Below are 13,512 nucleotides of genomic sequence, written 5' to 3'. Positions count from 1 at the left end.
GTGTTTTCTATAGCCTACTCGTTAACCCGGCGTTCTTTGAACTCTTTAAAAATGTTGGGATATGTCTGTGAGTTTGAATGACTTTGAAATCTATTTTATTTACGGGCCTCTGTGTACCTGTTGGCTTACCTTCACTACAGACAGACAGAGATCAGGAGAAAGGAACGAGCTCTGAACGGATATCATGTACACTAACCACTATGTACTTGTCTCTGTCCGTGCGTGTGCGTGTGTGTGTGTGTGTGTGTGATTGCATGGGTGTGTTTTTGTGTGTCTCTGTGTTCGTGTGTGTGTGTTCGTGTGTGTGTGTGTATCAGTGAGGTACAGGTGCCGATAGAGAAGCTGAGTGTGTCGGACAGCCCCCAGAAGGCGGAGTCAGGGGGGACCCCCCCTCCAGCATCACCCCCCGCATCAACCTCCGCCACAGCCCCCGCCACAGCCTCCGAGAACATCACTGTGACAGACAAGAAGTACGTGCCCATCTCTCCCTCTTTCTCTGTCTCTGTGTGTGTGTCTGTGTGTGTCTGTGTGTGTCTGTGTGTGTCTGTGTGTGTCTGTGTTTGTGTGTGTGTCTGTGTTTGTGTGTGTGTGTGTCTCTGTGTGAGTGTGTGTGTGTGTGTGTGTGTGTGTGTGTGTGTCTGTGTGTATGTCTCTGTGTGTGTGTGTGTCTCTGTGTGTGTGTCTCTGTGTGTGTGTCTGTGTGTGTGTGTCTCTGTGTGTCTCTGTGTGTGTGTCTGTGTCTGTGTGTGTGTGTCTGTGTGTGCGTCTCTGTGTGTGTGCGTCTCTGTGTGTGTGCGTCTCTGTGTGTGTGTGTGTGTGTGTGTGTGCGTCTGTGTGTGTGTGTCTCTGTGTGTGTGGGTGTGTGTGTGTGTCTCTGTCTCTGGGTGTGTCTCTGTGTGTGTGTGTGTGTGTGTGTGTGGGGGGTCTTTACCATGTACTGTAGGTGTGTTTAGTTTCATAATGATCAGAATGACTGCGTGAAACCGTTTTTGGGTTGGAAGTAGTTGTGACTGTCTGCCATATGACTGACTATATTGTGTCTCTGTTCTTTGTTGTACAGTACATTAACTGTGTTACTCTGTCTGTCTTCTTCTATTAAACACTTTTCCTCTCTCTCTCTCTCTCTCTCTCTCTCTCTCTCTCTCTGTCTCTCTCTGTCTCTCTTTCTCTGTCTCTCTTTCTCTCTCTCTCTGTCTCTCTTTCTCTCTGTCTCTCTCTCTCTTTCTCTCTGTCTCTGTCTCTCTCTCTCTCTCTCTCTCTCTCTCTCTCTCTCTCTCTCTCTCTCTCTCTCTCCAGAGTTGAGTGGCCTTCATCAGGTGGCCCGACGCCCAATGGTCCAGTCTGAGCTGAGTTGGGCAGTGAGTGGAGGGTTGAGGAGGGAGTCGCCGTCTTCACCCAGCCCACCCCTCCACAACAACACCAACAACAACAACAACAGCACCGCCACCTCCTCCTTTCCCTGTCTGCTTCCGTCTGTCCTCCACGTGGAAACATGAAAACGAAAATAAAAAACAAAAAGGAGAAAAAAAAGAAACCTTGATGCCACTTGTGGTGTTTTCGCTTGACCATGCGGCCTCACCAGTGGGCCTGGACACTGCCAACCAGCCACTATCCATGGAGAAGCGGAGAGGAAGCGGGAAGCCCCCCCATGACCCCTCCCCATGCTAGTCCCCCCACACACACACCTCAGAGCGGAGCGCCCAGTTTTAACCGTTTCTATGAGATATGCAGTTTCAATGTAGCAGCAGTGGAAGAAACAGCGTTGAGTCTAAAGACGTGCCGCCACAGGATTCAACACGACATGTTCTCATCACGACCTTCCGTTTTACACTTTTATTTTGAAATGTTTTGCGCCCCCGACTTCCTTTCCCTCTCTTCACATTCTCTTTCTCTCTTTTCAATTTGCTGTCTGTCCTTCTCTCCATCTTTTCTGCTTCCTCTGGTTGTTTATGTTCTCAGTTAAGCACACGTTGCTCCACCTCAACACCAGTAAACCCCCCCCCCCATTACCAAAACAGGCCTGTTTAGCCCAGTGGAATCAATAATCCCTGCATTAGAGCCCAATCAGACGACAGCGCTTTAAGAAGCACTTATGCAACACTCTCTTTGCTGTATGGAAGCACAAGAAACAAAACGAAATGAAAAGAAACAAAAAAAAATGAAAGTATTATTTTTAAAGAAAAGAAAAATAAAGAAAAAGTTTGGCCTCCAGCCCACCCGGGGGGAGTGCTTCAGGTGTCTGACAGGCACGAGCCGGAGGGTCCACTTCTGCAGATTTGGAATCAGATTGTTGAATGTGTTCAAGTGCTTGTTGGAGTCAGGTGATAGATTTTGGGGCCAACTCTCGAGATGGGTCTTTCTCTCTCTCTTTCTCTCTCTCTCTCTCTCTCTCTCTCTCTCTCTCTCTCTCTCTCTCTCTGTCTCTCTCTCTGTCTCTCTCTCTCTCTCTCTCTGTCTGTCTCTCTCTCTCTCTCTCTCTCTGTCTCTCTTTCTCTCTCTCTCTCTCTCTCTCTCTCTCTCTCTGTCTCTCTCTCTCTCTCTCTCTCTCTCTCTCTCTCGCTCTCTCTTTCTTTCTCGTGCTCTTTCTTTCGATCTCATTTTTTCACTACTTTTCTCTGTCTCAAGAGTTCAGCTTCCTTATCATCATGTGCAATAATAACTTTTTTTGCCATTTTTATTCAAGGCGAGTTGATTTGATAAGTTGGCCTTCTTGGTGGCAAGTACAAAAAATATTTTGACAGTTCAGGTTTTTAATTATTTTCTTTTTTTGAAGTTTTGTCTTTTTTTTCCTTTCGGTTTTAATTGCATGTGAAGCGTTATACTCAAGCATATACAAGCAATTCTGATCTAGCTAGCCAAGACCCTCTGATTGTATTAACTTAAGTTTGTCCCGTTGTTGCCCTTAGAAGAATTGATAAAAAATGAACCAAAACATTATCTACCTAAATATATAATTATCTACCTATATAATGCCAACATTTAGAAATCTTCATGAAAAGCAATTTTTGAGAACATGTGTTTTCTGAACAATATCCAGTTGAAATATTTAGCACTTGCTCTAGTGCATTGAAATGCATTTGTGATGACATTTGCCTTAAGTTTGAACCCCCTCCCCAACTATCCCCCACAGGAGCAAAATCGCCTAGGACTCCCCATACCCCCCTACCCAGCAGTGAGCTGAATCCCACCCCACCAAAAGCAAAAGAAACCACATGCGTACGCACACCACACATCCCACCCTTCGCTCAGACTCAAGTCGATCGATAACGTCAAACAAAAGAAAAGGTGAACCAAGAAAAACAACAACAAAAAAATAGAAAACAAAAAAAGTGTGTGTAGAACCTTTAGTCACTGTCTAAGACCGCTCCGTGGACCGTCACGTCGCTGTGGTCTCGTTCTTGTGCCATTAGGACAACGGTCAAAATTTGAAAACAACGAAAAACTGAAGAAAAAAAAAGAATCCCGCAAAAGACTGGTAGTTGTAGAGGGACACGCTGCTCCCTCCCCTCGTCCCCTCGTCCCCTCGTCCCCTCGTCTCCACAGCTCTCCTCGTCCCCTCGTCTCCACAGCTCTCCTCGTCCCCTCGTCTCCACAGCTCTCCTCGTCCCCTCGTCTCCACAGCTCTCCTCGTCCCCTCGTCCCCTCGTCTCCACAGCTCTCCTCGTCCCCTCGTCCCCTCGTCTCCACAGCTCTCCGCTGTTTTCTTTGCTGGTTTTTCAGCAGCAGCCCTGGGCTCCTGTTCTCCAGCAGTCGTGTCTAAAGTAGCTCTATGGTACCAAATCTCTGTTTCTTTCTTTCTTTTTTATTTTGCACTTGCAGGAGTGTGAGGTGGTGACATGTCTGTGCTAAAGTACTTCTGTGTGTGTGTGTGTGTGTGTGTGTACGTGTGTGTGTGTGTGTGTACACGTGTGTGTGTGTGTGTGTGTGTGTGTGTGTGTGTGTTTGTTTTCTTCTGTTTCTGCCTCGAGTCTCCCAGCATTCTGCTTCCAGCAGCACATGTATCTCTATATATCAGTGACATTTTCAAAAGGAAAGGGAAACAAAAGCAGGTTTGTTTCCAAAAGCCAAATTATTGCCTTTTATTTCTGTTGCTGTATGTTTAAAATCCTATTTTTTGAATTTAACCAATATTATTTTGCATATTGTAGAAATCTAATTTATGTGATTACTGTATAAGCAACCAAAATACTGCTTTCTCTCTTAAATGAACTCTTGAATGGTCTTACTGGGGAGCTTAACAGGCACGAGCGAGAGTCATCTCTGCCTGTGTGTGGGTGTGTGGGGGGGTGTTGTGTGTATGTGTGTTTGGAGGGGGGGGGGTGTGGGTGTCCTCTAGATTAAACACAGGGTGTGTGATTGGCACTTGTCTCACAGTGAGTTTGAGAGAGATGAGTTCCAAATGAGAAGTGCCTGAAGTAGAGTTCAGTCTAATGGGGTGGGTACAGGGGGCTGTGCAGTGCCCACCAGTCTGGTGTCGTGGGTACAGGGGGCTGTGCAGTGCCCACCAGTCTGGTGTCGTCGGTACAGGGGGCTGTGCAGTGCCCACCAGTCTGGGCCCTCGTTCCCTCTGTAGTACAGGGGTGTGGTCAGACACCAGGTGTAACTGACTGACTGGCCAGGAGGAAAGAAAACATGTACAGCAGTCGCACGAAGACAGTCTGGAATTATTTTACCTTTTAGCACTGTTAGGCTGAGGGAAGCGATCCCAGATAGACACGCAAAGATGTCTTCTGTGATTAATTAATAGTCTTGCGTAACATGGACTGAGGGAGGGAGGGAGGGAGGGAGGGAGGGGGTGGAGAATCTTGAGATGTGTGCAGGGAGGATACTGGCATATGGACACTTATGTACCGCACAAAACATGGAACAAACGTGAAACTTGGAGTGGGTGGGCGTCATGGAAACTAGTCGCATCCCAGTGAGTAGATGCTTGGAGTGGGTGGGCCTTCCTCCACACGTTCAACTGGTTTTCATTTTGCTGATTCATAAACAAGCGGCTTTACGCTGGTATGGGCAGGTCTATGGCAAAGCATGAACATTTTAAACCAGAAACACCTGATTCATGTGCTATTATACATTATGTGGAAACTCAAGGATGATTTGTCATAATTAAATGCTTATATGCCTTATTTTCAATATCAGAGGTGCGTTTGGATGAAGCCCATAGCCTAGATGTAACCCAGGTACATTCAAAACTTTGTGTGAAGCTCCTTTACAAGTCAACAGACACTTTTAGTTGCAGATAGTGATGGACTGGGCTCCTTTGGTCACACCATTGTGGTCTACTCGACAGCCACAAGCTTCTACTACATAAGCCGTCCACAGCATCACTGATCATCGCAGAACTGGCCTCAAATGACCATGCAACTCTCCACACTTCTATCCAAATATGGCGTCAGTTCTATCAGTTGTTCCTGCTACAAATCTGCATATTTAAATAACAAAAGGTGTGCAGGGTGTGCTCAACTGTGTATGGTTAGCCAGTGATGTCCATAAGATCAGTTTGCATTTTTTTTTTTTTTACCTCAATGAGGCCCTTAAATAATGTTACACTTAACATATCTTCTAGTAAAAATGTGCCCCAAATTAGTGCTGTACTAAGTTTTCACAGAAATATTTCACACAAAAATGAGCTTGCTTCTGGAGGAGAAATATGCGCCCCCTCATTTTATTACAATAAGCGACCGAACTGGGGTTTTGTTCTGTACAAAAATGTTGATATTTGTATATTTTTAATGGACCGATAAAATGTTATATTTTATTATATCACTTCATCATATACGGAAGACAGGCATAACAATTTTATCCATTATTACTATTATCAATTTCATTTGTCCTTTCTGGCAAAAACAGCTTAACTCAGAGGGGACTTGGCAGGTTTGCATCTGATCAGTGGAAATAAAGTGAGTATTTTAAACTAAAGGTTACAGCTGCGTTTGCTTTTTCACTACTAAGGCCTTTTGAATTAGAATGGAAACAAAAAAGGTCTTTTATTGAAGAGCGCAATAGTCTGTTGTCCACACACCACCAGCGGACAAGCATGCATGTGGGCTGCCCACCACGGTTGCCAGAGTTGACTGAAAAGGAACTCCTGGATCGTACCTTCCATTGGCCTGAACCAGCACAGGACCCCATCAGTGAGCTGCCTCTTTGTGTGTGACCGTGGTGTCATCTTTCAGTTGACACTTCGCTTGGATAGTCACGCCCACAGAGACTTGACTGATCGCCTGTTCAGTCCCGTATGTAGAATTGTTGTTGAACAACTACTGTCAACAGATACTTCATCTGAGCATCTGTAAATAGTCTTTTGGTAAAGTAAAGTAAAGTGAGACCGATGCGTCTCCTCAACTGACCCTACAGTTAAAATCATCACGACATCACAGAGCCGCCCATCTGGCACAAAACCCTTAGTCATCACTTACTTACCTTTTGCAGGGTGGGAATAATGTCGCTCTCCCACTCCGTACTCTCTACAGACACAACTAAGAGCTGCTATTTGTCACAATGGCTTGGACACCACCCAGTAGCGAACATGTTTCAGGGTTAACTCCACATTTGATTGCGTTCACATAACCCACACAGTGAACCAAATCCACGACACCCCAGTTGGCTGCGGTCCATCCATCACTTAACGTTAGTGGACACATTGAAGAGCCCAACTCTGATTCCGGCTTAATGCTCTCAGATTTCCGGTGCTTATGGAGCCAGCTAATGTCCATCCACTCTAGAACCCTGCAGACCACCTCAACTAACGCCTGTTTAATAATGTCCATATTCTGCACCTCACTGTGAATCACACTCGCTCGCTCTTGACCCTACAGTCCAATGCAGCTGGAGGACATGTAGAGCAGGGAGACTTTATTAACGAAAAGGACTTTGAATAGGTCTAACTGTACCATGTTACTTACAACCTGTAAATCCACATCTTTAGACTTCAGACTGACTTCATGAGGACTGGACACTGCAATCTGCGTATGGAGAAAACATGATGTAACTAATCAGAAGGGAGATCTATTGAGACCTGACTATGTTAACTCGACGGAAGTCATACACCTAAATGACCTTTTTAAAGGCTTTATTTTAGAATGAAGCTATAGGGCCTTTCAATTAGATGACCACTTCCTCTGGGTTGACTTATCCTGGTTTGTCACTAACATACACCCCAGGCTACATGATCCAATCCTTTAAACCACAGACATCCACTTTTCATCAATTTTCAAGACACACTGTGTTGCTGAGGGGGACCCAATCAATCCCAAACCCCAGAGTTCCAGCGTGCATGGGTGACGTCAGACCCCAGACTCTCCCCTCAGTGTGACATCACAATGAGCGTAGCTGTTCTTTTCAGGTAAAAGAACTACAGTGTGTTCATTTAAACGTTGACCGTGTGAATATCGGACACAGACCTGTGATGTGCTGGGAGAACAAATGAGGGTGCAGCACTGATGTAAAATCATTAGATGGGGACTTATGGGCAGCTGTTTAATGGCCTACCATCAGCGTTTATTAAAGGACCGAGTACTGTACAACACAGACGGACATTCCCTCGTGACACACAGGGAGGAGGAGGAGGAAGCTGACCTGATGGGTCTTCGGTTTGGATTCCAAAAAAAGAAAGAAAGAAACACTTTACAAAACAAACAGGAAACAACTAGTATGAGACACACAAGTCGTGTTGGAAGCAGAGCAGACACATGAAATTACAAATTAAAAAAAAGAAAAGAAACAAAAGCAAGGCCCAGTGACAATGAAACTCACTGTTTTCATTTTTAATCCTAAAAAATATTTTACATGATTGACAAAAAAAAGAACCCGGCTCAGAAGAATATTTCTATTTCTTTTCTTTTTAAAAAACAGAAAAATGGAAGGAGAACCGAAAAAAGAAAAGTATGAAAAGAAATCAAATTAATTTTTGTTCTGTTTGAAAGATGTGGAGATTGTGCATCAAAAAAACTGTGAGGAAGTCAGAGTAGCCTGTGAAGAGTGTATTGTCTGTGTTTAGAGTGCGAGAGCGATAACCCCCCAAACCGTAACTTGGTTAACCAAACAAAAACAAAACAAAACACCAGTCACCATGGCAACAAAATGCCGTCTGATGCACTGCTTCTTCCTCACACTCCTCCCATCGTGCGCACACACACAGGGGGAATTAGGACACGCAGTTTAAACCAACTTCTTTTTAAACAACACAATGAGGGTTTCTTATTTTAAAACCCTTTTAGCAGTATTTAAAGTTCTCAATAAACAAAAGCATTAGTTACGTTAATACAGAGACAAACGAATGGCACATATTTGATTTATCTAACTCAAAAAGAGAGGTGCTTGAAAAGAACTTTTGTTTCTTAAGAAGACAAAAAAAGTTAAATAAATTACTACCATAAATGTTACATACAACTCTGAGTAGTATATACAAAGCCGTTATTAGAACAAAAATCTACAATTCGAAAAACAAAAAAAACAGTTCAACGAAACAGCAGTACAACCATATCTTACACTGTAATGTCAAGTGTGTGTGTGTGTGTGTGTGTAGAGATGAGTGGGCATAGCTGGGTTGTTGTGGTTGCGCTGTTTAAATGTAGAGGAGGAAAGTTGACAGGTACAACAGATGTGATACTTCTTCGGCATACTGACAGCCCAGCGGCCAGAACAAAACTAAACTAATGGCTAAAAATCGCTAATGGCTACATCTCCTAGCTGAGGGGGACAACACTGTAGGGGGGCGGGCACACACACACACACACACACACACACACACACACACACACACTCCTCCTCTGCAGGCCCGCAAGCTAAAACACTGTTTCTGGAAGACATGCTGATTACAGGAGTCCTCACACACACCCACACGTGCACATATATATACACACACACACACACACACACACACTGCAGAGCTCAGCTAGTGGTGACTCATCACTGACAGAATAAATGCAAACACACATTCTAAGAGTGACTTTATGATGTGTGTGTGTGTGTGTGTGTGTGTGTGTGTGTGCCATGCCCCCACTCAAGTCTACTGTATTAGTTTCCATGACTCCAGTAAGCAGGCGTCTCTGCTGGCCAACAGTGGCTACTGTCCCCCCCCCCCACCCGCTGCCCTGTCTTCAGAAATGTCTAGCCAGATATGAAAGCATCGTAGATGGCAGGGTTCCATAAAACACCTTTTAAAACAGCTAGCCTACTGAACAGTCAGGTCATGACCTTTTGACCTCTAACCCCTCTACAGACACTCGTCATGACAACCAGTTATACCGCCTTGCATCACTATGGGATGTGAACACAAACTAATACTCCCCCCCCCCCTCCATATTTAATGTAATATTTCATTCTATGCATAAATGTTCTATCAAAATATATCCCTCCGTGTCCTACGTCATCCTCACCCCTTCAGTGGTGAAGTAAAGTGTTTGTGTTCTGCTTCTATATGGACTTGCTGAGAGGAGACTGGAGAGACTTCCATGTAAACGAGCCGTCTGAGCTGAGCAGTAATCTCACACTGGCATGAGGGAGGGAGGGGAAATGCAATACACGCTTTGGCCAGCAGGGGCCGCCGACGGGCTTCAACCCTCCTCCTGTCACACGAGAGAGATGGGGGGAAAAGTCCTTCATGAACCGCTGGTCTGGTGCAAAGCCAGAGCATAAGGAAACAATGTAGCATCAAAAGTCGTCATCACGGATTAAAGGGAAGGAATCGGCAGTGTGTGTGTGTGTGTGTGTGTGTGTGTGTGTGTCCGTTGCCCTGCTGGCAGTGCAGAGCTGTGAGATCAGGACAGGGGGGTCATGGTGTAATATGGGTATCACCGTGGCAACAGAGCGAGTCTCTTTCTCTTTTTTTGGGAGTGTGTGGGGAGTGTGTGAGGAGTGTGTGGAGAGTCAGTGGTGGTGCATGCTGGTCCACACTGGTGCCCCTCTTTCAGTAAACTGGACTTCGGATGACATCATGCCGGCAAATCCTCTGCAACGGTCGGGGCAGTAGGGGGCATTAGGGCTAGTGGTTAGTGAGTCTGCTGCATATATACACACAAGCACACACTCGTACACACACATATGTCCGTGTGTGTGTGTGTGTGTGTGTGTGTGTGTGTGTGTGTGTGTGTTTGACAGGAGGGGCGATTAAGGCCAACCAAGACTTTACTTTTTTTTTTAGTCTTTTTTTTCTTTCTTTCATTAAAAAAACAAAACTGAGACTTGGTGATGTGACATCATCAAAGTTCGACAGGGAGACACCAACCAGAGAGCGCCACACGCTAAAGGCCCGCCCATCGCCACGGAAACACTAACCAGAGAGCGCCACACGCTAAAGGCCCGCCCATCGCCACATCAGTCACCACCCATCCCCCGGGGGAGGGAGGGAGGAACAAGCGTGATTGGCCCCACAAAGCTGTCCATCAAGACACCATCCCGGAGGCGGGGTCATGTGATGTGGCTGAAAGGTCTGATTGGTCGTTCATTTGAAGCTGGGACTCCTCCCCCTCCTATGCATCGGAGAGGCAGCTCTGGACACTGTCCATCCATAACTGGGCGTTCAGGCTGTCCTCGGCACAGAAGTTATACACACGTTTGGTCGTCTTTAGCTGTTGAAATACACACACACACACACAGATCAAAATCTATTCTGAATGGACAGGCTAAATATATATATAAATATTTAAAAAAAAAAACATTAAGGAAATTTGACAAGTCATCACCGAAAGAACATCAAACTTTGACTTTAAGATCACACACACACTCGCAGTCACACGGTCTCTCTCTCACACACACACACACACTCGCAGTCACACGTTCTCTCACACACACACACACTCGCAGTCACACGTTCTCTCTCTCTCACACACACACACACACTCGCAGTCACACGTTCTCTCACACACACACACACACACACTCGCAGTCACACGTTCTCTCTCTCTCTCTCACACACACACACACACACAGACTCGCAGTCACACGTTCTCTCTCTCTCTCTCACACACACACACACACACACACAGACTCGCAGTCACACGCACACACACACACACACAGACAGACTCGCAGTCACACGTTCTCACACACACACACACACTCGCAGTCACACGTTCTCTCTCTCTCACACACACACACACACAGACTCGCAGTCACACGCTCTCTCACACACACACACAGACTCGCAGTCACACGGTCTCTCACACACACAAACTACATCTATATTTTGTTCCTTTACATTCCATCCGGAGCATCCCAGCCCTTCCACTACTATGGCAACAGAAACCATGGTAACCCCAGTGAGAGGGAGGAGGAGCAGGAGAGGTACTCACGTCGAAGAAGGCTTTCTCCTCTATGTGCTTTGGCGCCCCCATGGTGGGCATGCCCGGAATGACAGCCTCCACCTCGGCCAACTCAATCACGCCCTTACACTCCTTGTCCTTACGGGAGTCATAGTAACGCAACTATGACACGGAGAGAGAACGGAAAGACAAATCATCTATAGAGTACCGCAGCCATGACATAGCGTTGCCAAGGCAGCCATTTCACTGGATCTAAACAAATCAATCTACCATTAAAACCACACAACACCATAGCGGTGGCTCTCTTTTATCTATTTCAATAATTTTACAATGTTTCTAAGGCGTTAGTATATTTTTTTTTACTGTAGGAATCACATACTACAACATATATTCATACCAACCACGATCAAATTAAAGTGACTACAGAGTTTTATTTTAGCATGGGTTTCCTCCGTAAACAGACCTGCATGTAACTTCACAGCATCGCGGTTAAAATCCTTAAATTCACGGGCGTGTTTGCCTTTATTTTTTTTGCAAAAAACATAAGCTCTTAACAGCCGCCAGTCTTTGAGAAGGCGTGAAGTATCCACTGGAATTTTCTTTCTTTCTATCACACCTGCCAGGGAATCCGTGTTATGTGGCTAAGCTGCTGCCTAGCAGGTAAAACACCTTTAAATGGATATATTTATTTTTATTAGCTAGAAATGGTGCCACATGTCTACATTCAATGCTATTTATGCCACTTCGAAAGTTTGTTTAGATCCAGTGATTCTACCGTCATGGAAACGCTACGTCACACTTCGGGACTCTATTACACAACCAAACGCCAGCACACACACAGCAGTGTTAAATGTGAGAGCACACACACACAGCACACACACAGTAGTGTTACACGTAAGAGCACACACACACACAGCACACACACAGTAGTGTTACACGTGAGAGCACACACACAGCACACACACAGCAGTGTTAAACGTGAGAGTGATCGTGTGTGTGTGAGAGTGATCGTGTGTGTGTGAGAGTGATCGTGTGTGTGTGTGAGGTCCAGTACCTGGTGTTTGGTCTTGTCCAGGACAAACCAGCGAGGCTTCCACGGCTTCAGCAGAGCCCCTTTCTTGAATAGGATACCTTCATAACTCCTGCGCGCACACACACACACACACACACTTTTTAGATCAAACCTTTACAGCACCTGGAACCACAGAGGGCAATTTGCAACCCAAACCCGTGTGAAATGGCAGAGGATGGCCTACTGGACACAGGGGGCATTACTCCAGGAAACCCCCAAAAAGTGCAGTCGCAAACTGAACACAAGACGTGATGCACCTTTAAAGGGGATAGTGCGTGGGGCACAGGAATAGTGCGTAGGGCACTTTAAAGGGGATAGTGCGTGGGGCACAGGAATAGTGCGTAGGGCACTTTAAAGGGGATAGTGCGTGGGGCACAGGAATAGTGCGTAGGGCACTTTAAAGGGGATAGTGCGTAGGGCACTTTAAAGGGATAATCGTGGGGCACTTTAAAAAGGGATATCGTGGGGCACAGGAATAGTGCGTAGGGCACTTTAAAGGGGATAGTGCGTGGGGCACTTTAAAGGGGGATGAATCGCGTGGGGCACAGGAATGAGTCACGTAAAGGGCACTTTAAAGGATGATAGTCGCGTGGGGCACTTTAAAAGGGGATAGTCGCGTGGGGCACAGGAATAATCGTGGGGCACTAAAAGGGGATAGTCGCGTGGGGCACTTTAAGGGGGATAGTCGCGTGGGGCACTAAAGGGGATAAGTCTCGTGGAGACTGGGAATAGTCGCATTAGACACGCAAAAGGGGATAGTCGCGTAGGGCACTTTAAATAATCTAGTCGGAGGGCACTTTAAAAGGGATAATCGTGGGCACAAAGGAATAGTCGCGTGGGGCGCACTAAAGGGATGATGTCGTGGGGCACTTTAAAGGGGATGATCGCGTGGGGCACAGGAATAGTCATGGGGCACTTTAAAGGGGATAGTCGCATTAAGGGCACTTTTCAAGGGATAGTCGTTAAGGCACTTTAAAGGGATAGTCGCGTGAAGACACTAAAAGGGGATAGTCGTGGGGCACTTTAAAGGGATAATCACGTTAGAGCACAGGAGAATAGTCGTGGGGAGCACTTTAAAGGGATAGTCGTGGGGCACTTTAAAGGGGAATCGTGGGGAGAACACTTTAAAGGGGATAGTCGTGGGGAGCACTTTAAAGGGGATAGTCTTGGGGC

At 46.0% G+C, this 13,512-nt stretch overlaps 2 protein-coding genes across 2 annotated transcripts in view; one reads left to right on the top strand and one right to left on the bottom strand.

Annotated features, from left to right (window-relative positions):
- Window positions 1-3,765, top strand: part of LOC125288912 (serine/threonine-protein phosphatase 6 regulatory subunit 2-like) — a 38,012-nt gene extending 34,247 nt beyond the window's left edge. Inside the window, 2 exon segments of the mRNA XM_048235619.1 lie at window positions 318-470; window positions 3,570-3,765. Of these exon segments, the coding sequence (XP_048091576.1) occupies window positions 318-470; window positions 3,570-3,765 (349 nt within the window).
- A 6,081-nt stretch (window positions 3,766-9,846) lies between these two features.
- Window positions 9,847-13,512, bottom strand: part of sbf1 (SET binding factor 1) — an 85,935-nt gene continuing 82,269 nt past the window's right edge. Inside the window, 3 exon segments of the mRNA XM_048235618.1 lie at window positions 9,847-10,574; window positions 11,298-11,429; window positions 12,322-12,451. Coding sequence (XP_048091575.1) covers window positions 10,476-10,574; window positions 11,298-11,429; window positions 12,322-12,451 — 361 coding nt within the window. The 3' untranslated portion in view covers window positions 9,847-10,475.

Source organism: Alosa alosa, chromosome 23 (assembly GCF_017589495.1).
Source record: "Alosa alosa isolate M-15738 ecotype Scorff River chromosome 23, AALO_Geno_1.1, whole genome shotgun sequence".
NCBI lineage: Eukaryota > Metazoa > Chordata > Actinopteri > Clupeiformes > Clupeidae > Alosa > Alosa alosa.
The sequence above is the reverse complement of the archived record's forward strand: the minus strand, read 5'-3'. Positions and strand labels throughout refer to the sequence as shown.